Genomic DNA, 21,968 nt, shown 5'->3' with positions numbered 1-21,968 from the left:
TAGGAAAACAACACACAAAACTAACCGCATAAAAGGGCCCTGTGTCCCAGAACGCGTTCGCATCCGACCAAGTACGCAAATACTCGTCAAGCCCTTTGCCTCTTACCGATGCCAATTATTAAGTGTCCTGCAGACCATGGTGTGCCGGGGGCACGGGGAATCCAAGCTCACACAAAGAAAAATGGCTTGAAGTCTTCACAAGAGAGAGGGAGCAACACGGCAGAGGAGTTTGGGGCATTTGAGACTGAAACGGCACTTTATGGTACTCGACAGTTCTTCAACCTGCAATAACCTCGGCAACGTACACAAAGTCTCACAGGAATATTTGCTGCTCGCACAGCGCATGCACTGACAGCTTAATACCTTGCTATGAGTCTTTTTTAACTCCTGCCGCCACCGTCATGCCTGTAACAACCTTCTGATTCTTAAAAGGCTTTATACTAGAAACACCCCGCCCAAACACCTAACTGGAAAAAAAAAAGAAACAAAAGCCACACTCAAACATCTGCGTGTCAGCCAGGCAGCTTCTTAAAAAGCTTTAGTCCAAAACATATGCCAGAGCAAATTCACAAAGCTACAGGAGCCTGTGAACAAACCTGAAACCCAAGTGATTATGACAATCAGGTTGCAATGATACAGTATTTTAAAGATGCGGTTGTTTTCATCAAAGAAATGTGCACAGTTCTTCAAAGCCCAGGATGCAGCGCACTTCTTGCTCCAGTATGTCAGAAAAACATTTTTCAAAGAACACCCATATACATACAGATGCACAGACTCAAGGGCAGCACCAATACAGACGCACCTATAAACTAAGTTTTACCTTGATAACGAAGAATTATGTTGATGTTCTACTGCAAAAGAAGCTGAGATAAATCTCAGCCCACCATTCTTTCCAGGTGTCCTGAACAAAAATCTCCAATGTACAAGGAAAAGAATATAAACAGGCCTTAGTAACTACCTCCCTTATGCGAATGATTACAGATGCTTACAAGGTATTTCTTTCATGATTCCTAACACAAAGATTTTTAGGTCAGTGAGATGCTCCCAGAGCTGGGGCAGGTGGATGCTGTCAGCAGGTAACCCCTCGTACAGGACTCAGCACCATCGTCTCTATCTCACAAAAGCAGACAGCAGCTTTCACACCACCTGTCCTCAGGCTGTGAAACCCAACATCCAACCCCCTAACCCCTAAAACAACTCTTGTTTGTTTTTTTCCCCTCTAAATTACACCAAAAGCAAGACAGAATCATAGAATCATTTTGGTTGGAAAAGACCTTTAAGATCTCCAAGCCCAACCGTTAACCTAACACTGGTAAGTCCACCTCTAAATCATGTCCCCAAGATGTATTATTGATGCTAAAACTTAACGTTCAAGAGCAGCTCTTCAACAAAAAACATGAACAGTTACACTGAGGATTTTTTTGTTGTTGTTTTTACTTTATTTAATGATGTGAGGACCAGGGTTACAACTTTCCCTTAAATGTCTTGTCTTCCAGTCCTAAACAATCACCTTTCCTCCATGTCACAACAGCTCAGATAAGCAGAACAAAACAAAACCTTGCCCACAAACCAAAGCAAGGGCTAAAATACTTCATCCCAAAGGAACCCCTGGGAATGCTGGCGAGCGAGACAACTCTCCTTTTCCTTTTTTGACTCAACGTTATGTGTCCCGCAACAACGCTGACTGCCCCGAGAAACCTAATTCACGCAGTATTTAATATTTAAAAGACAACGCTGCCCTAGTATAAGAAAGAGAACACAGAGCAGGCAGATGTGCATCTGCACACACACGTTTACCTGCAGTGCTTGCTGCCTTCCACCACCCAAACCAGAGTATGGGGGCTTCACAATTTGGGGTTCATTGCACCCTGAAGAGAAGCTAGCAAATTAATGTACGCTGTGATTAAGTTACAAAAGATGCATCCATCATTAACTAATTGATATGATAAATGCTTTCTGACCACCTCCAAAACGAGGGGATGTTTTTCAAGTTTTAGATCCTTCTGCATGACAAGAGACAGAATATTAAGTAATACACTGTTTAGAAGCAAAGTGCTTAGCTTATATTTGACTAGTGAGTAATAGATAGATTTTAAGTAAGAAACTAATCAATTGCAACTAAATTCACAAATTATTTCTTGGTGTAGATGTATCCTATGTTAAAAATTTCCAAAAAGTGTAATGAATACGCAATAATTGTGTGAACATAAACAACGCAGCAGCACCCAGTTGCTGGAGCACTTATGGAGGATGATCCCCAGTGTTCTAACGAAGAATACCTGCTTAACGGTATAATTGACTTTGCTGTTAAGTTTATTTCTTTGTTCCAGCCCCACAGCAAACTCCAGCAGCCTGGGCAGCAGAGACCCCTTCCAACACTCATTCTCGCTGTGGGGAAGGCTGAAATTCACGTTTACAAAGCACCGTTTTGCAGCGGTGACTGTCCCCAAGGACAACACCAGCAGCCTGGGGTGAAGTGAAACAAAGAGAACAGCAAAGTCAATTATACTGTTAAGCAGGGATTCTTCATTAGAACACCGGGGATCATCCTCCATAAGTGCTCCAATGACTAGATGCTCTTGCGCTGCTTATGCTCACACAACTCTTACGTATTCATTACAATTTTTAGAAGTTTTTAACATACATCTGTACCAATAAATAATTGATAAGGTTAGTTACAATTCCTTACTTTCTTACTTACAATGTATCTATTAATTACTGGTCAAATATAAGTAAGCACTTCGCTTCTAAATAGTGTATTACTTAATATTCTGTCTCTCGTCATGCAGAAGGATCTAAAACTTGAAAAACATCCCCTCGTTTTGCAGGTGGTCAGAAAGCATTTATCATGCCAATTGGTTAATGACGGGCGCGTCTTTTGTAACTTAATCACAGCACACGTTAATTTAGCAGTTTCTCTCCAGAAGAGCCCCGCAGGACCAAACCCTCAGCTGAGGCGACCCCGGGGCGTTTCACTGTGACAAACCGAGCCCGGATCTGCTCACACCCCCAAACCCCGCTTCGGCCAACCCCGCCGCCCCGGGGCCTAATTACCGCCTTTAACCAACCCGAACCCAAGCGACGGCGCTAGGACCCGGGTCGACGGCGTTAGGACCCGGGGCGGCCCCTCAGCCCCCCTTCCCCTCCGCGGCCTCCCCGCTGCCGCCGTTCTCCCGGGGGGCCTTACCCAGGTGCAGGGTGAGGTTGACGGCGGTGGGGTGCTGCACGCCGGCCAGCATGGTGCGGCTCTGCCACCAGGTGGCATCGGCCGGGCTGTTGTAGTCGGTGAGGAAGGCGGCGCCGTGGCTCAGGTGCGGCTGGGCGGCGTCGCAGAGGTGGCAGGACTGGGTGACGCCGGTGACGCCGGTCTGCACGCAGTACTCCTCGGCCGGCGCCCCGCACGTGTGGGTGGCCAGCACGGTGGCGTTGAACGCGGCGTTGACGAACTCGGGCATGCAGCGCTGCGGCCGGCCGCTCCGCTCCTCCGTGCACTCGTCCATGGCGCCGCCGCACCGCCCCGCCAGCCACAACCACAGCGTCGCCAGCCACAGCGCCCGGCGCTCACCCCCCATGCCGCTGGGCTGGCCGAGCGGGCGCGGAGCCGGCGGAGGGGCTCGCTGGCTGCTGCTCGTCCCGCCGCTCCCCGCCTGGCCGCGGGCTGGGATGGGCCCGGCCCGGGCGGGGCTGCAGCGCGGGGCAGGCCGGGAGCGGGTCCCCTCCTCCCGGAATGCGCGGGCTTAAAGGGGCGATGGCGCCGGGGCCCAGCCTGAGGAGAAATGCCTTTCCCGCCTTTGCGCCCCGCTGCCGGCGGCCCCCGCGGAGGGGACACCCCCTGTGTGACAGGGATCGCCCCCACCGCGGCGTCGCCTGTCGCCGAGCGGGCGGGGACGTCACCCCCCGCCGTGGCGCCGGGCCCAGTCACCGCCTCTGCCTCCTCAGAAGCCGCCCCGTTTCCTTATTTCAAAGGAAAAAAAAGTTTCTCCAGAAATCTGAGAAAATTGCGCTTTCCCAGACAGGCCATTCTGAACCCGGTCGGTCTCCTGAAAATGAGTGGACCCGTGTTGCCTCTCAGCTTCTTTAAATTTTAATGAGCTTCCGCCAATTTTCGCATCTAAACCCATATCTCCGCGCTGCTTAGAGGGATCCGCTCTGCCAGGTGTAGCCAGAGGCTGGGTTATGGTTTCTAGCTATTGCTGTAAGCTCTCCCCGTGCCCTTTCAGGTCAAGGAATTGTGTAAAAGATTCATCGTGTAAAATCCAGGAAATCGTGTAACGCCAAAACTGCTTTTCTAGGAGAAAGTGCCTCTAGAAGCCTGCTCAGGAAACAGGAAACTGCTCCTCGAGATAGAAATCGATAGGAGAGTCAAGGAAAGGCTTGGTAGACTCGGTTGTATTCTGAGAAAACCTGAGTGCAGCTTGTGGCAGAAAGAACAGAAAAAATACAGTCTGTTCTGGGAAAAATATACACTTTCTTGGTTGAAAGCAAACACACTTATCCTACAGAAGCTGACCCTGTGCTTCTGGCATGTTCATCAGCTCTGCGCAGCACGTACTCATAAGGAAGCCTGGAAATGTTCCTGCTGCTGGTAGATTTTATTATTGCATTTGGCGCTATGCATCGGGGCAGCGATTCCTCTCTCTGCCTCCCCGATAGAGTGTTAATTAACCTGGCCACGACGAGCTGTGCCAAGAGTGCCCCTGACACCAGCAGAAGGGACACGGGTGCGTTACAGAGCCATCACTGTTGTTTGGGATGGAATTGCGCATCTCCAGCGGGACGTTTGATTTCCGTCACCTTACCCCTCTTTTCCTCGGTTTCTGCTGTGAAATCTATGCCGAGCTGATGCTGTCAAGGCAGAAGCTCTGGAAACTGCGCCGGTGGAGCTTCTGGGGTTCAGTAGCAGCCTCCACGATGCCTGCAGTTTGAGAGTGGACATGGCAAGGTAGGCAACATATCATTTCCAGGTTATGGATTCTAATAAAGAAATCCCGAGAAGGAGATATTTGCTGATATTTGTCATCAAAATCCACTTCATACTCATAACTGCAATTTCATCTTTGACATACATGGTTAAAGTATGGGACATATCAGGCGATGCAGTCATATTTCATTTGGTAGAATTAAATCTCGGATCTCTATAAATACATGACCTGTGCTTTCCTTTTCATGTTTCACCCGCTGAAATACTCCGTCAAAGCATCGCAACGTATTCTGCATAAACCCATTTCCTTTCCAACACAATAAAAAAAGCATCCTTGTGTAAAATAACTGTGTCTTAAAAGCACAGAACCTGGCTAACTTCTCCAACTTTGCAATACTTACAGGGGTGAAAAATAGTAAAAATACCTCAGTCCATAAATTCTTATGACTGGAAAGTCCCACAAAGTGGAGTGAGTCATCCTGCATGGCAGGAGCGGCCTGAAAGGAAGGAAGGACTGTTGGATAGATAGGATGGGCACTGCAACGAAACTTACAGTTCACCACCTGTAAAATAAGAATAGTATTTGTGGGTAAGGTTCGTGACTGTGCTGGGCTTAGGCAGCGTGGCATATGAAACAAGTGGAAAAAAATGACATGGCTGCTGCTTCAGGCGCAAGTCTTCAAGCACTTGTTACCCCAAATTGCGCTGATCACAATGATATCAAGTCTCAAGAAAATTTGCTATTTCATAATGAGGTGGTCAGGGAAGAATCTAAATATTAAAAGTTAACTGTGCGAACCCGCGCATTATTAGTTCAATTCTTTTTTAAAGTACACAAAGCAGATTAAATGAATGAGAACAAGCGGGGAGAGGGTAAGCACAAAGAAATGAAAAAAAAAAACAACGCAGGGCAACATAAAAATCTGAGAGGAAACAGCCTTTAGAAAGACAACTCTTACAGGAAATTCTGTCAGCTTTTGGAAGGCCAGAACTCCTGAAGTTGGCAGTCTCAGTCTTCAAATAGAGTTCTTTTAGAGGGAAGAAGAAGGAAAAAAAAAGGCAGTATTTTCTTTCCTTTTGATCCAAATAAAATTGCAACAATGTAGTGTGCACTCACAAGCGATTACAAATAATATATGAGGAGCATATATTAGTCTCTGTCCTTCTACAGCAGCTCCAACCAAGCGGTAACACACCTCAACACCAAGACATTCGATCCATTTGGGGCTCCTGGGTTCCAGAATGGTTTTAGAAAGCACCACAGAGTAGCAAACACTTTAATTTTCAGTCTTCCTGTACTGATTTAGCACCAGCATTTGTTCACGGTTAAAATTTGAGTGCATGTGCTCAGGAAAACTGCTCAGAATTTTCAGACTGTTATAGCAGAGCTTGGTGTTCTGTGGGTCTCAATTATTAAAACAGGTTGATAAAAGTAACCCCCCCAGAGAAAAACAACCTGCATTTGCTAATAAATGTAAACAGGCAGCTTGAGGACCCCAAAATGAAAAGTGCTGCACACCCACACATTTCATTCCCAGTACTTACTTGTCTCTTTACACTAAAAAATGAGGGAGAGAAAAGCCCTGTGCTCACTGTCAGCCTTACAGAGTTATCAGCCACAGGAGGAGGCAGCCAAGGAGCCTAAAGAAATGTCACTTGTCACAATCTGGCTGTTTTGGGCAACAGAAGAAAAAGTTTCCAGAAGTTTCCTGCCCTTCATTACGCAGGGGCTTCCCATGGGCCCCACCGCTTTTCTCAGTGGACACAGTGAAAACAACAGTAATCGCAGCGGACATCCACTCTCCGGCCACCAAATCACCAAAAACACATAAAAGAAAGTGAGCGAGTCAGCAGATTCACCCAAGAGTCGGTGCAAAAGCATCAGAGCTCAGAATGGCTGGGTGACAAAATTCAGATGCTTTTAAAGGTGTATACGAAAACAAACCACGCTGCAGTCTCCAGTAGCACATTGGGGAACACAGAAATAAACCCGCTCTAAACTGTTTCTTTTTATGAAGATAAAAGACAAGCTTTAGGCATGTTTTTCTATCTCTGTTGAAAACTTTATTTTACCAAGTTGGATTAAACATTTTGACTCAATCCCAGCTGGGATAATCTCTGTGATGCCACTGAAGCATATAAATGACTGCAAATTTCATCGCGTGATCCATCACATTCCAGTGCCCAAAGTGAAACGAACAAAGTGCCCATGTGCAAGGTGGGATTTTGATTGTGCTCTTACCAGCTGGGCTCTGCTTCAACCTCAGTGTCCATGACAAAAAAGCTTGGCTCATCCAGGCAGTGGCCTACAGGTGTGTCTACAACAGCAGAGAACAGCTGTACAGTTAAAGCTCCTCACACTTTGTTACAACAAGCATGGCAGAAACTGCAGGTGGTGGAATGAGGTTAAAGATTTAACGATTTACTTCTGCATTCAGTGCAACAAATGCAGCTTAGGACTGGCTGCAAATGCATAAGAAATGCTAAAACGTTTTAAAGCCATCCTGTTAGAGAAGTTCTGCAATCCAGGATAGGTGTGCAGAGAGTGTGAGTTAATTTGGGAAACGTCTGAGTAAAAGTACAGAATAAATCAGAGAACCATACTAGCTACAAAGTACTCATACCTATCATGGTTTTTATGGAAGCAGAAAGTTTCTGCAGTCATATAAGTGGAACTGAAAAAGAAAGCTACTAGAAAGGCAAGCAGATGTTTCATAAAATGGTCTATTTTATATTCCTAGTGGCTCTTGCAGATTATCCTGAATAATCCTATATGGCAACTACTGGTAGGTGAATAAAAAAGTGTATCTGAACCTGCTCATGGGAGATAATCTGCTTCTTACAAGTTTCTGAAAACACAGGAGAAAGGAAAGACATCATAAGCTGATTATCTTATCTCCTTTCTGAAGTGGGCCTGGGATGTAGCCTCGTTTTCTCTCCTCAGGACTATAACGCTGGGAAAGAAATAAGCTAACACAAAAATGAAACATGAAAGGACCGTGCAGCTTTTCATCTTCCTGTTGTAGATTCAAACACAGCCCCTGAATTTAACCAACCACATCTTGCAGTAGTATCAGAAGGACACTAAATTCACCGAGAATAGTCTCCAGCTCGGTGCCGCTTTCATCCTTGCACCACAGAGCCCACTGACAGGTGCTCTGCCACCAAGAAATCCCAGCAGTATTTAGGTTTCCAATGTGCAGATGAAGTTCTCTCTGTAAAAAGCAGGGCTTGTTTACCCAGATCCATTTGGATAATGTCTGAGTCCTGTTCTTCACCGATGTGCATAGCTATGCAAATCCTTCACACGCGTTGTGAGCTGGGGCTGTTTATACCAACTGTGAAACATTCCCAGGAGAACTGTCTTCCATGCCAGATAAAACACTGTCCCAGAAAGAAGCGCGTGCGTTGGGGTGGGCAGAGGTATCTCACCGTGAAGGGTGTTGACCTGTGTGACCACAACGAAGTTGTCTAACAAATATATTTCCTGAACTTCCAGCAGAATTCCCTAGATAGATTGTTTTCAACAGAAAGTAGGATAACTGCTTTTGCCCGGTGCCAACAGGACTTAAATTTTCTTCCCAGTTGATTCTTAACTATTAATTTATGGTCACAACCTGTTTTTATTTATAGCACGGTCTGCCATGATTATTATTTTATTAATAGTTAGTCACGTTGCTGTTTTGTATCACCAGTAAACCCTTTCTTTTCCTCATAAAGATGGCCATTGAGAGCTATAAATTGTTTTTCTCGACCAGCAAGCTGCGGTCTCATCTGTTGTTATGCCAGAAGAATCACACCTGGATGCCCAGCTGGAGGATGGCAAAAACTAGCGGGTCATTTTGGGATCTGGAGGTTCACTGATCTCCCCCTAAAGATCCTCAGCAACTCGTCTCTGCTCCCACGTGGAACTGGGTTGGGGCAGAGCTGCTTCCCCATCGCGTGACGGGGAGGACAAGCGAAGGGTGAGGAGCTGCAGGGACTCTGACCTCGAGAGCTGCCTTTGGGACACCCACGCATGCCTCATCTCTACTCTTGGTACTCCCATCTCTCTATGTTCTCCCCTTCCTGTCTGTTGATGGACAGACAATGACCAGCTGGGAGGAGGGAAGAGACATCTCTGTACCCAGAGCCCTCCTGCCAGACAAAAGCAGCAAATCAGGGAAAATCTGTTCAGCCCCTGCAGCAAAAGAAATACTTGGAATGAGCAGAATCTTCTGAAAATACAGCTGTTAGGCTCTACCACGCCTCTGCAAAGCTGCAAAGCACACATGAACTGCAATTTTCAGAGGTTTGTAACTCAGCCGTCTTTAGGCAGATGTTTGCAAGAACACCGAAAGCTTGGTTTTGACATCAAGACTATTCCCCCAGCGAACATCGATCCCTTGATCTGAACAGCGTCACAGTGAAACACAGGCAGTGGCTTTGAGGTACTTTGCACACTAATGGATTCCCTAACGTTTTTGTTTGATTCAAATCGCTCTCAACTGAAAATGAACATAAAAACTCAGCAAACATAGCGATAATGAGACCCGTTCCACCTGGTTGTTTGCTCGTCCATAGGTATCACAGGACTGGAAGATACTCTGAGACCCTGCAGAGACTGGGAATTAATCCCAATCCACAGGCAAGAGTGTTGGAACCTCATTCATTGGGAGCAACTGAATTCCCGTTTCCTTCCGTGTCCATAATTTTTTAATAGTAAGAGAATTCATCCTCCTAGGTTGATGGACGCAAAATGCTGTGTAAACACTCACACTGCTACTTAGGGATTATCAAAGCAAAGAGAAAAATTAAGTTTGTTAGGGAAGGAAATGACATTTTAAAAACTCATCAGTCGATACCATAAACAATGGGAAAATGCCAAAAATGCCTTCTAAATAGACTGTTTCCTGCTAAATGTCTCCTTTTTTTTTTTTTGCTTTTTGAAGTAGCAATAGAAAGCTACCTACGGAGGAGATTTGAAAATGTATTAGAATAAGAACTCAATAGGCAAGAAAAAACATAGTTTTCATAGCTGTAAGCTGCATTTTGTTTGCTGGGAACCTCAACATACTACCCACATTTTCATCCCTGACATTCAATTCATGGAAATATCAGAAAGACTATCAAGTATTCAGAAAGATGCAGTGACTGTGAAGGGATGGGAAATTCTAAGACCTGTATCCTGAGGTTTTACTTGTCAAATCCTTCAAGAATAGGAAACCTGTAGTCTCTTCAACTGTTATTAATTTATTACATTTTGGAGCTCAGGAAAATTATTACATCAGAGAATGTAATTACATTAAAAAGCATTTATCCAGTAGTTCAACTGGAACATTTATCTGACAATTCATTTTTTATATGATAATTTGCCTCCAGCTCTAAGCATGTTATTTTAAAACCATACAAAGAAGTTAAAATCAAGATTTAGTGTGTTGATTTATTAAACAGTGAATTGTAATTGTTTGTGATGGGTTTAACTTAAAATAAGCACCAGGAGAGGGTACAGAGTAGAGACGACATCTCTATAGGATGGTAATGTAAATCCCGTCTGCTCCTGTTTTCTCTCCAATTCAGATTTTTTAATATATCTTTTAGTTAGCATTGAAATGACATTAGAGATTTAGATAGCAGGACATGCTTCTCCAAAGTTATTTCTTATACAATTTGAAATCACAGAATGTTCTTTAAAATAGCACCTCATTGTGACTGCCCAGTGTTTTTTTAACCCAGAATGTAGTTTTTCTTGGTCCACTTTTGGGCTTGAGTTGTTCTCAGAACACATTTCACACCTCCCCATCAGCCACCGGCTGGTGGCAACCCAGTTTTTGCCACCCGAACTGCTTAACTTCAAAGGTTAAGAAAACAAAAAGGCTCCAGAACATAAACATCTTTACGTAGTAATACATACCTAGCATACCACTTTCATCAACGCTTCGGTGCAGCTCCCAAAGCTCTAAAATGGTATCTGAAATGTTAAACAGGTTTGTTCGCTCCCGCATTTTCCTGTATTTAAAGCTAAGAAGTGTCCCTGGATATATACATTAGTAGGGCAGGCTGCCTTATTGAACGTTAATGTTTTATCAGACACCACTGGATACCATTTTAATAAATATTATACCCGTGTTTGCTCTACAAACCCACAGTCATATTCAGCTTCTCTTTCATTTTGCCGAACTACCCATCTTTTTTCTTACAATGAAGCTGGTTGCATAATGGGTAAACTGGATTTAATGAGTTTTGCCAGATGGGTATCCCCCTGGGGTACCCCCTTCCAGTTCCTTTATGCAAATATAAATGTAATTTATCGAAGCAGTGTCAGTCTTGAAAGGTTTTCCTTGTATTCACCTCATCTCCAGCTCCACTGCAGACAAGTACAGGTGCCCACAGTCTTAGAAACACCATCTCTCAGGGCAAGAGGCAATAACAACTCTTCAGGCGCTTGAAGCCCCATGGCCAGGGCTGGGCTCAGCAACATCTGGCTTTCCAAAGAGAGCAAAACAATAATGAACGAGGCTGCACAAACAGATGACACAGAATTCATTAGTCCCCCAAAGTGTACAACAGACAGTTAGCATTTTTCTCATTCTGAACCCAAGTACTCACAGTCAAGTTTCCTTCCAGGTCGCAGTTGGGACAGCAGATGTTCTCCCAGTGTGTTACTCTCCTCGCATCCTGCGCTCGGGATTGCCAATTTATTCAGGTTCCAGAATATAAACAGGAGTTAGCTCAATGAAGCAATTGTTCAGCCCGCTTGTGAATTACGCAAGATCATTTTGTTGGCTTCTCTTGGATTGCTGCTCCAGGGGAACTGAAATGCGAAGGGGTGAGGAGCAGAGCGGCACCAAGCAGTTGCTCTGGGTAAGGACACCTCCCGCATGGCTGGGAGCGCACTGCAAAAAACCATTTTGTACTCATTGTTAGGTCATTAACATGCCAGTAATTTATTTTTTTTCTGTATATTCAGGGCATTTAGGGACTCATCAATACTACTTTTCTATAAAATGACAGACAAGACACGTACAGGTTTATCCTGACACATTACAAATCCATTTTAATAGGGTTGTAATAGGAAGACTCTTCTGAGCACGTTATGGTTTCTGTAGCTGTATGCCGTAACCCCCTGCATTTTTCACATTTCCTGCGGCTTGTGGAGCTGGAATCCTCCAGTAAACGGATGGTTAGAAGAAAGATTACCGGGGTGGCACGGAACAAGCACCCTTGTTAGGTGTGTGCCATCCTGGAGCTGTAGAGAGGCAGAACCCACCTCTGTAGCAGTCTTAAAATAGGGAGATAGCAGGCTATCTATCTATCTATCTATCTATCTATCTATCTATCTATCTATCTATCTATCTATCTATCTATCTATCTAAGTGTATCCTTGCTGCTATCCATGATGATACACATCCTGATGATCCATGAAAACTCATGTCAAAATCAGTAGGCTAATGATCAATGTAGTGCCTTTAACAGAACAGAATTCCACCAAGGGCCTTTCTCAGGGGAGGAAATAATCTTTCCGTGGGATAAAATGACCATTACTGAGCACAGTGATGTGATTTGAGATTTTTGTTTCTTAGAAGACAACTAACGTTCTCTTTTAAGATTTCTGTTATGTAAACACTTTCAGCTCAAGATTAAGTTCCCAGCCTTCTCTAGGATAAGCTAACTAGGCTGAAGCCTTTTCATTAGACCTATTTTTGGCCTTGGATACTTCGTGATCACTTTGAAGTCTCTCCAGATTTTTAACGCAGCAAAAATGCTGGATGTGAGAATTGAGTACATTTGAGAAGTAATCTTGCTCTTAGCATATGCAGAAATAACATAGATGTTTTTATGTGCACATGTCTTTGCGGCCACCATGTGTTCACATCTTTTTGTTCACTTCTTTATTTACAGTGATTTTTAACTCCTCTTTAGAAATAGCTTTCTACATAGTTGGCTGTGCAGCTCTGGTTTTACTAAACTCATTTTCCCGACAAAGCTCATTTACTTGGAACAAAACAAACCAGACCTGAGTTTGTATTCTAAGTTTACAGTAACTCCTCCTCTTTTGGTCTGGTTTGGAGAGTCTCCACTCAGAGTTTGAAGGTCACTTTTACAGAGCCTCAACCTGGAAAGTCTCAGGCTGAAAAACGAAGGCTTCATCAAAGCTGGAAGCAACTCAAGATAAGTCACATAGTGTGGGAAAGCTAAATAAGCTACTTGCATTGTTTAGACAACTTTGAATACATGAGTCACAGGGAATGAGGGAAGGAACCATTCTTTAAAAATGTAAATTCAGAAACCAGCATTTGGGACAGCTTATATAGGCTTTGTTGCTCACTTGTACACATTGGTTACTATTTGATGTAGCTGTTATTTTTAACGTATATAGCACATAGACTCAAAAATATCCTTGTCTGGGAAGAATTACAGGAAGGTAAGATGCTGTTCTCACAAATACCAATTTTTAGTTTAATATTACACACCATTTATTTAAGCGGCTTTGTCAGTTGAATGACAAGAACATATAGCTACGTCTGTCCCTCTAGTTCCTTGTGTGCATGACGGTTCTAATGTAAAGAGGTACTGACACTCGGAGCCTTTGCTCTAAATTAGTTTACTCGCAAACCACCTCAGAGTTCATCATGGCACCTCACAGCCTCCGTACCTTTTGCTGAACCATTTTCTTCTAATTTTGAATATACACCAAGAGAACTGGTTGATAACATTCTGGAGGACCTGGAACTTTGCGCAGTGTTGCTGGAAGCCCAGCCCAGAGGGGGACAGGGTGACGCCGGGTTTGAATTACGGTGCAAGTTGGGAGGCATTTATCTTTTTGCACGATTTTGCCATTCACAGGTAACACAACATTAACAGAGGAGCTGTATCCATAGCAGAAATATCTTAAAGCTTATTTTGTTTTGGTAACAGTAGAAAAGGAATCATATGTGGAGTAGGCAACATTATGGATCCTGATGACTCTTGTGATTGGGAACCATCCGGGAGATAAGGTTGTGGCAATGCTGTCTTTGTTCCCAACAATCAATTTAAAATGACACTTCAAAAGGAATCAGTTTGAATCTCAGAGATTTTTCTTTGGTAAAAAATCAAGAGTAAATTGAAAACTTTGTTGAGTAAATGCAAATTGGAACACTACAAGACAAAACTCTTTCCCAGTTTTGAAAAATTTAGTCTTGGACTTTGTCCTGAGTGAAGGAAGAAAAAAAACATCTTAATCTGAAGCTTTTGAGAGTCTGCAAACATGAAAATGCTTTCACGTGCAGCTGTTGTTTTGCTTCGATTTTGGTGCCTCGCCCTTCTCATAAAGATTATCAAATGGGAGTCTGTAATTTGTAAGTAGTCTCTTCTCCTAATGGTTTGTTTTCCTCACTTTACGTATCGCAACCTACTTCAAAAATTGCAAAGACCCTTAACAGCACGGTAGGCGAGGGCCATAGGAGTGAATGGGTGGTTCCTAGCTGAGAACAGCAACAGCCATTTGCATAGTGGTCTTCACGTCTGGTGAAGTCTTTTTTGTTAGTGGTATTAAAAGTATCATATGCGTAAATCACCTCCAGGATGTAAAAAGATTCTCGTGTGATTATTAAGAGCGAGCACGCAGGAGCTGCTTGCCAACAAACGCAGTCACTGCTGACTTTTCATCCAACACAAGGTTGCCTCTTTCAGCTTTATTAATATGTTGACTGTTAGTAAGACCATGGTTGCTGTTTTGGGGGCTGTTTACTATGACTTCTGGGAATAAACTGATATTAAAGCTAGTGTCTATCTCTGATTCTCCCACTGTCCAATGAGGATGGCGATCCTTTCTTTTACCAGTCATTAGCATATGCAGAGGAACATCTTTCTTTGTGATTTATAGTAATTTACATAAAGCCAAGATCAATGTGTGTTGCACCTTCAACTTCAAAGAATCACACAGAATCACAGAATCGACTGGGTTGGAAAAGACCTCAGAGATCATTGTGTCCAACCCTTGGTCCAACTCTAGTCCGTTTACTAGATCATGGCACTAAGTGCCATGTCCAATCTCAGTTTAAAAACCTCCACGGACGGCGAGTCCAGCACCTCCCTGGGCAGCCATTCCAATGCCTGACCACTCTCTCTGTAAAGAATTGCTTTCTAATCTCCAGCCTAAATTTCCCCTGGCAGAGTTTAAGCCCATGCCCCCTTGTCCTATTGCTAACTTCTACCCAATATCCACGTTCTTTGCGATCCGTTACCACTGTAACCACGTGAACACAGGCGCTCCTGCAGAAAACCAGAAAAGCTCTTTGGAAGCGAACTTCAGTGGTAACTGCTGCACCAGAGGTGCTCCCGAGGCTGATGGCCTCTCCTGGGCTGAAAATTAGTGAGCTCTTCAACAGGCACTTGTTCTCTCCACTGTGGTCTGTTCTTTTTGGTTGCCGTGGCTTAACCCATCTGTTGTTCCATCGCCTTTGCTCATCATCTTTATCAGCGCAGCAGAGCCACCCAACTTTTCCTGGACTAATACAGGTGCACCTCTCCTGAAGAACTGGCCTCTACAGACAAAGATGGGAAAGTTTTTAAACACCTCTGCTCTTTCTCTTCTCCCAGAAGTGTTGTGGAGTCTCTGGCCGGTCCCACGAGCAGCCTGCCAGCTCCACCAGCCAAACCAAACGTCCGCATGAGCCCTCAGGGAGGAGGACGAACCATTTTTATGGCAGCTGTAAAAGGTCAGACGGTAAACACCCAGCGCTACCGCTCATCTGGTGTCCCAACTGCTCCAAGTAGTTTGGCGGGGTGTAGTATGCGTGTGAGTAAGAAGCTCAAAGCTCTCTCTTGGCCCTTTGAGATTCAGGTTACAAACTAGCAAAACTCAGCTGATTGATTTGGGGTTGTTCTATCTACTATGAGTATCGTTCCAATGGGATGGGTCTTAAGACCCATAGCACTTGCAAATAGTTGTCTTAAACTACACATTTTGCCTTTCCAGCATAAATCTGTCCAAGGTCTGGGGCTTTTTGGCTTTGTGTGTTTGTTTATAAGGGCAGGGGCATTCCAAGAGACTTTAAATATTTAAAAGTCTAAGGTTGTTTCACAGTCAGGGATGTACTAGAAATCTGTTAATTTGGCTTCTCCTAAGACCAGAACCAAACAGCGTCCCGTGTTGTGATTATTCCTGCTCCTTCCAGCACTGGTTTTGCAATGTGTTTACATGTTCTCATTTCCTTCAGCTTTATCTCTCTGCAAGGATGGATTCGAGAGATGCCTTGAAACATGCAATAAAGCTACTGGTCTCAAATTCTTGTCTTTCAGAAAGTCTTGCTTAGTTTGTAAGCTACCAAGTATATTTTGCAGAGGAACAGATAAGTTTTATTGTTCTGGAATGCTTCCTGCTCTTCCTCTTCTCCCCCATAAATTATAGTTATGCCAGAATTTTCTCTCATCTATTTTTTCAGTCACAGAATCACAGAATTGACAGGGTTGGAAAAGACCTCAGAGATCATCAAGTCCAACCCTTATCAAGTCTTTCATCTTGTCATCAAGTCTTGATGATGATCATCTTGATCATCAAGTCTTTCCATATTACAAAAATTATTTGCAAGCTTTTTACACGTCAGTTTGAAAAAGACAACCTTCCCTGCTCTCCATTGCTGCTATATGTACTTACACACCATAACGTTAAGATCCCATTCACGTTCTTCAGCGACATCATTTGGAGGGGATGGGATGATGATGAAAACTGTAAGAAACAGGCAGCTCTGGTTAAGGAACTATTTAAAAAAACATCTGGAAACATATGAAATCATGTGCTTGGAACTGATTCATTATCAAAGCAGCATTAAAGAAGGGCCAGCAGCTGGAAAAGCTGATGAATACTGGAAAATGTCCTGTGCTATACAAACTGCTGAAGATACAGGGGACCTACATCTCCGGTAACCCTTTGCAGTCATTAGCTACCTGAAAAATGAGAAAAAAAATATAGAAAAAACATTTAAAAACTATTCCAAGGTGATTTAATTAAAAAAAGAGATTGTTTTGGTTAAACAATCTGGGGCTTGGTTTCCAGGTTATCTACCCATTTGTAAGTAGTTTGAAATTGCAGCTTTTATTGCCTGCGTATCCACAGGTAACATGCAGATGCTTTGTGCACTGAACACAATATAAAGAAGGTACAATTAATGTGAAATTGGATTAAATCTTCTGTCTGGAAAGACATGGGAAATCTGGCAGTGTCAGGGAGAAAAGTTATTTCCTCATGTAAATGAACATATTAATTCCTTCATTATGACTTGAGCGATTATGTACCAGAAGTACTCAGAAACAGAAATATTTTACATTTTAAGATGAGTAGTGGGGCAGAAGTATATTAGGCAAAATGTTCTATGTAGTATCTGGTACAGTATAATAATAAATAAAGGGTTTTTTTTGCCTTTTATCATAATATATCCTTGTATTAGATAACATACTGCGTTTTAATTCTCTTATATTCATATTCTTTGGTTGTTTTGAGGCTTTTGAGCTCTGATTAGCACCTGGTATTTATGGATTCTTTCTTCCACCTCGGTTCCTTAAATTCAAAGTTTACCCTTCCTCCCGGTGCAGATGCTCCTATCACACCAGCAAAGCTTGTGCTTTGCACAGTGCCAGATTTCTGAGTCACTTGATGATTAAAAAACCCATAAATTAAAGTTTATAATGGTGCCTTGGAAACTGTGACATCTCTGGGAGGTTCTCACAGAAGTTTTCTGCTCTGAGAGCATCTGGCTGGCCACGCCGACACAGTTCCCACTGTGCAGAGTTTGGATCGTCCCAAATCCTCCAATTCTTTCTTGCCACCAGAGCCCAGAATTGATCAGACCTGCAGAGTGAAGGGGTGAAGAGCAGAGGCCAAGCCGAAAATATCACTTAACAGCACATGGAATCGAGCAGAGTTCCTATGTACAAAATAATAGAGTTAAACCTAATTAAAACTACGATAAACCCACCGTGAAATGGTGATCTAGGTTATGTGATACTTAAACTCCATCAAAGCAGTTTCAGGCCTGTCTGCGTGGGTTTGTCAAACAAATGGTGATGCTGGAAGAGCCGTGTTTAGACTTCAGCGCTTGTTTTCAAACATGAGCCAAAGCCCAGAGCCTTGACATTTCAGGAAGAGAGAGTTTATTTTGAGGACCTGGATGTGGCAAGCAGGTGGTCTGAGCAGCTGAGCACAAAAGCAATAACCGACTGAAGTGATTATCGTGCTGGAATTATCCAGAGTGCAGCCTGGAAATTGGCAATTGGTTGAAAGAGGAATTCTTTTTAAGACACTTCACAATATCCATCATCCACAAAGCCCCACAGAGCTGAGGTGTCTTTTCTTCTTCCTTAGATGTCTCCCTACACTCCTGGGTACCACCTACTACGTGTCTTTTCAGGACTGGACCTTCAACTTCTCGTTTGCCTTCTGTAGGTAAGAATTTTGGGCCAAGATTACAGGAATAGTGGCACGTGGCCCAGAGCTGTACGACCAAACATTATTATTCTTTCTGCTCACCATAGTTGAGTTTTCTTTTTCTTGCAATTTCCGTCCTTGGGAAGTGCGCTGATGCAGTTGAGACAACTCTACTCCCTTTTCTTCCCAGAAAAGAGTTGGCTACATTGACCAACTAATTCCTTTAGTAGGAAGCAAGAGGAACAGTGGGGAGTTACACACCAGACACGGACTATAGGTAAGGAGCTTAGATGTGAAAAAAAAAACAGTAGCTAAAGAAAAAAAAGGCAATTTTTAATGTATTTTCCAGTATAGTGTTTCTGAATGTCTCTTTGCAGACAGCAGCGTGGGAGGAAAACTTGGAATTCCAAACTACAGTCCTGGTATCTAAAAAGCTCTTTGCAAACCCAACTGGCTGCAGGAAACAGGACGGGCCAGAAGATTTTTAAACTGTTCTTAAATTTGAAACTTTACTTTTTGCCTCTTTCCCCCCCAGTTTGCTCAAATGTAGGAAGCGGTGCTCGCTGTTTCCCGTGTGGGTGAAAGGTTTTTCTATGGACGCTCCATTTCAGCAATGCGATAATTTGAACTTGGCTTTAGAAAGGCAGCACCGTGGAAATGAAGCGGCCGCTTTCCCAGGAGAATACGAGGCTGTAAACTTACCCCTGTTAACTAAATACATTGTTATTGGACTTTAGTGTTGTGTTCTCCTACAATTCACCTCTGTCTTTACGAATCATAGCTCACAAGCAGTCCTGGTTAATGGTTCTCAGCATATGGTAGGGAAAAGTACGTTTCCCAGAGCTTTTAATGGGATTAAAAACTTCCAGTGTGAACATAAACAGCAGAGTACTATTTGTTAGCTACTACTTAGGGAAAAAATACTGTGGGGCTGGTATGCTGAATTGTATACTTATATTTCTGATTGTATACTTAGTCCGTGCTGAACCTGAAGATGTCACTTGGAAAGACTGCAGAGCTGGGAATGGAAAGGAGCTACGGAGATTTTGATATTATTCATCTTGATTTAGACTTTTAGTTTTCTTTAAAGTATATGGACATATATTATTTTCCTGCAGAGCAGCAGAAAAATAATATAAAGCAATTATTACATCCTTTTTACATCTTTAAAAGGTGTTTAGACGAGGTTCTTAAGGACATGGTTTCGTACTAGAGTTAGGCTATGGTTGGAGTCGATGATCCTGAGAGTCTCTTCCAACTGTAATGATTCTGTGATTATTCACGTAAGACATTTATATAAAGAAATGTTTTCCACTGCTGAAAAAAAGGAGACTGGAACAGTATGAGCACGGATATGCAATTTCATGATAAATAACACGGCACAGCAAACAGGAAAAGCTTAAAAAAATCTGCAGAGCTAAGGGGTTTAATGTTGATATATTTAATATTTTTTTCAAATTTGGAAAGTTAGTATTTGCAAACAGAGTTTATCATGCCAGAGAATAAAGGAATAAAGGTGCTGGAATATTGATGTTTACCACAAAAGCAGATCAGTACCCTAAGGAGCAACAACTAAATAAACTGGTTAAAGAAGCTTCATCTATATCTGTGTATGGCCAGTAATGCCTGGTAAGATTCGCATTCAGATTTATCTCATTGATAAAAATGTCTGCAACCCCAAGCTGCCTTTCTGAAACAAAGCACAGATCAATCTACTGGCACAGTAAACTCAGCACAAGTTCGGTTTTTACTGTGAAAACCTACATGTCGTTTCAGGTTAATTTTCAGTTTTCTGTACCTGGGCTGTTTAAGCTCCTCATTGGTATCTCAATCCTTGTTTGGACTGCGCTGTTCATCTCTGGCACGGGAAGCGTAGGCGAGGATTATTGCTTTCCCACTTAGCTGGTCCTGATGGATATTAAAAACCAGACTGAACATTGTTAAGCAGTATTTTCATGCATGACACTATGCAAAACACCAGCACGTCGATAAAACCAACTCAGCTGTCGTTTGTAGATGTTAAATAGTCCGTGTCACCTTCCCCCCCACAATGTGCCAGCTCACCAACCTCAGGACGGGTTCTTCTTGAAAAATCCACCTCAGCAGCAACTCCCAATGTAGGCGTGTGACCTACACAATTTCTTACGTTATTACACCTGGCTGTACCCTTGAATGCTCATTCACTTTTTAACAATTCTTAAACCAACATGAAATCAGGTTTAATCTTTGTGTGCGTGAACAGGGCACTGGTGTTGAGCTGTACCCGAGAAGCACCGACACCATAGAGAGTTACAAAATTAATCACTGCAATAGTACCAGAACCAGCAAGACCTCCCATCATAGCCTGGGTGGCATTAATGTTTTTCGGTCTTTTTCAGCTTTACAGGTACAAATCAGAATCCTTTTTGTAAATTAACCTGAGAAAGAGCAACTTCATGCTAAACAGGGAGTTTCTTTAGCTAGGATTTAACATCAAAGTACCCCTGGTAAAACCATTTTTAGGCAGTATCATAGAATATTATCCATATACTGGATAATCCCTGGTATCCTAGTCAACCTCCCAGAACTTACTAAATTAGAAGCAGGGAAAAGTTGATGTTAATGATGTCTGCTTTGTGTTTCCAGTGTTGTGTAGTAACAAGTGAGATAAGACAAAGTTTGAGGGGCAAGCCAGGGAAAGCAAGTTTTATCTGGATGCAATAAATCCAGCTGTGGAAAGAGGCGGTGGCTAACACTACAGCACATCTGTCAGGGTCCAGCCCTTCTGATTCCCTAACAGGTTGTTTGCGGAGAAGAAAAATAATCATGTATTCAGTAATGATGGCACAGACTGACCTTTCTTCCATGTACAAGCAAGTCTACCTCAGCAGAAAGGATTGTGGAATTCACTGCGTCAGGCGATGCAGATGGAGATACACACTCCAGGTTAAACTTTGGAGATGAATATTGACATACATGATGATATCAAAGATAGCTCTGTAACTCATATCTGGATATCTAAGCTTCATGTGGCATTTGGCTTTGAGCACTTTTGACAAAAGAAACAGTGCTTCACTCTTACCTTGTTTTTAAGAACTCTTAATTAGAAATACCAAAACCATCGGAGTTGCTTTAAACTTCACTCACCTGGTTTGGTGGCCACGCTGTAAGAGAGGTAAGGGAGTTTTGGCCAAAAAAACCCACCCCAAAACTGTTCATAAGCGCACATTTAGCATCAACTGGAGCTCTTCGCCCACCTTGTTCGCCCCAGCGTTGCACACAGCACAGCCCGACTGCAGAAAACCCCCGGGAGTAAATTTGTACCTGCGGGTACCCCGTGTCACACCCCCCTGTGCTGGTGGGAGCAGAGAGGGAACCACACCTTGCGGCAGGCTCCTTGTTCCCTCTCTGTTGATTTTCTTCTGCAAGCACCAGGCTTGGGGTGTCTGAAATTGACAGGCTGCAATTTCAATGAATTCTAATTAAAGAATTGTGCTCTCGCATTATTTGCAGGAATGAAGTGTGACTATTTTGGAGGAGCAGTGTAAGTGATGAAGGGCATCACTTCTGAGATGGTTCCACAGAGCCAAGCAGCGTCACATCAGTCTCAAAAAAGGAATTCCAGGTTCTCGCATGATCCGGATCAGCAGAAAAGAAAAAAATCCCCACTGAGTCCAAGCT

General features: G+C 43.3%; 2 protein-coding genes across 2 annotated transcripts in view; one reads left to right on the top strand and one right to left on the bottom strand.

The window, feature by feature from the left end:
- The window catches only part of LAMC1 (laminin subunit gamma 1), a 66,759-nt gene extending 63,023 nt beyond the window's left edge, over positions 1-3,736 (bottom strand). The window contains exon 1 of the mRNA XM_013372203.3: positions 3,188-3,736. Coding sequence (XP_013227657.3) covers positions 3,188-3,572 — 385 coding nt within the window. The 5' untranslated portion in view covers positions 3,573-3,736. The remainder of the gene's footprint in view (positions 1-3,187) is intronic.
- A 7,983-nt stretch (positions 3,737-11,719) lies between these two features.
- On the top strand, positions 11,720-20,860 carry SHCBP1L (SHC binding and spindle associated 1 like). The gene is given in 10 exon segments (XM_065071344.1): positions 11,720-11,764; positions 13,505-13,747; positions 15,040-15,257; positions 15,488-15,611; positions 16,201-16,659; positions 16,661-16,806; positions 18,246-18,326; positions 18,796-19,044; positions 19,090-19,126; positions 20,503-20,860. Coding segments are annotated over 10 exon segments (1,824 nt in total). The 3' UTR covers positions 20,725-20,860.
- The last annotated feature ends 1,108 nt before the right edge of the window (positions 20,861-21,968 follow it).

This window comes from Columba livia, chromosome 8 (assembly GCF_036013475.1).
Source record: "Columba livia isolate bColLiv1 breed racing homer chromosome 8, bColLiv1.pat.W.v2, whole genome shotgun sequence".
Lineage (NCBI taxonomy): Eukaryota > Metazoa > Chordata > Aves > Columbiformes > Columbidae > Columba > Columba livia.
This window is presented reverse-complemented; position numbering and strand designations above follow the sequence as displayed.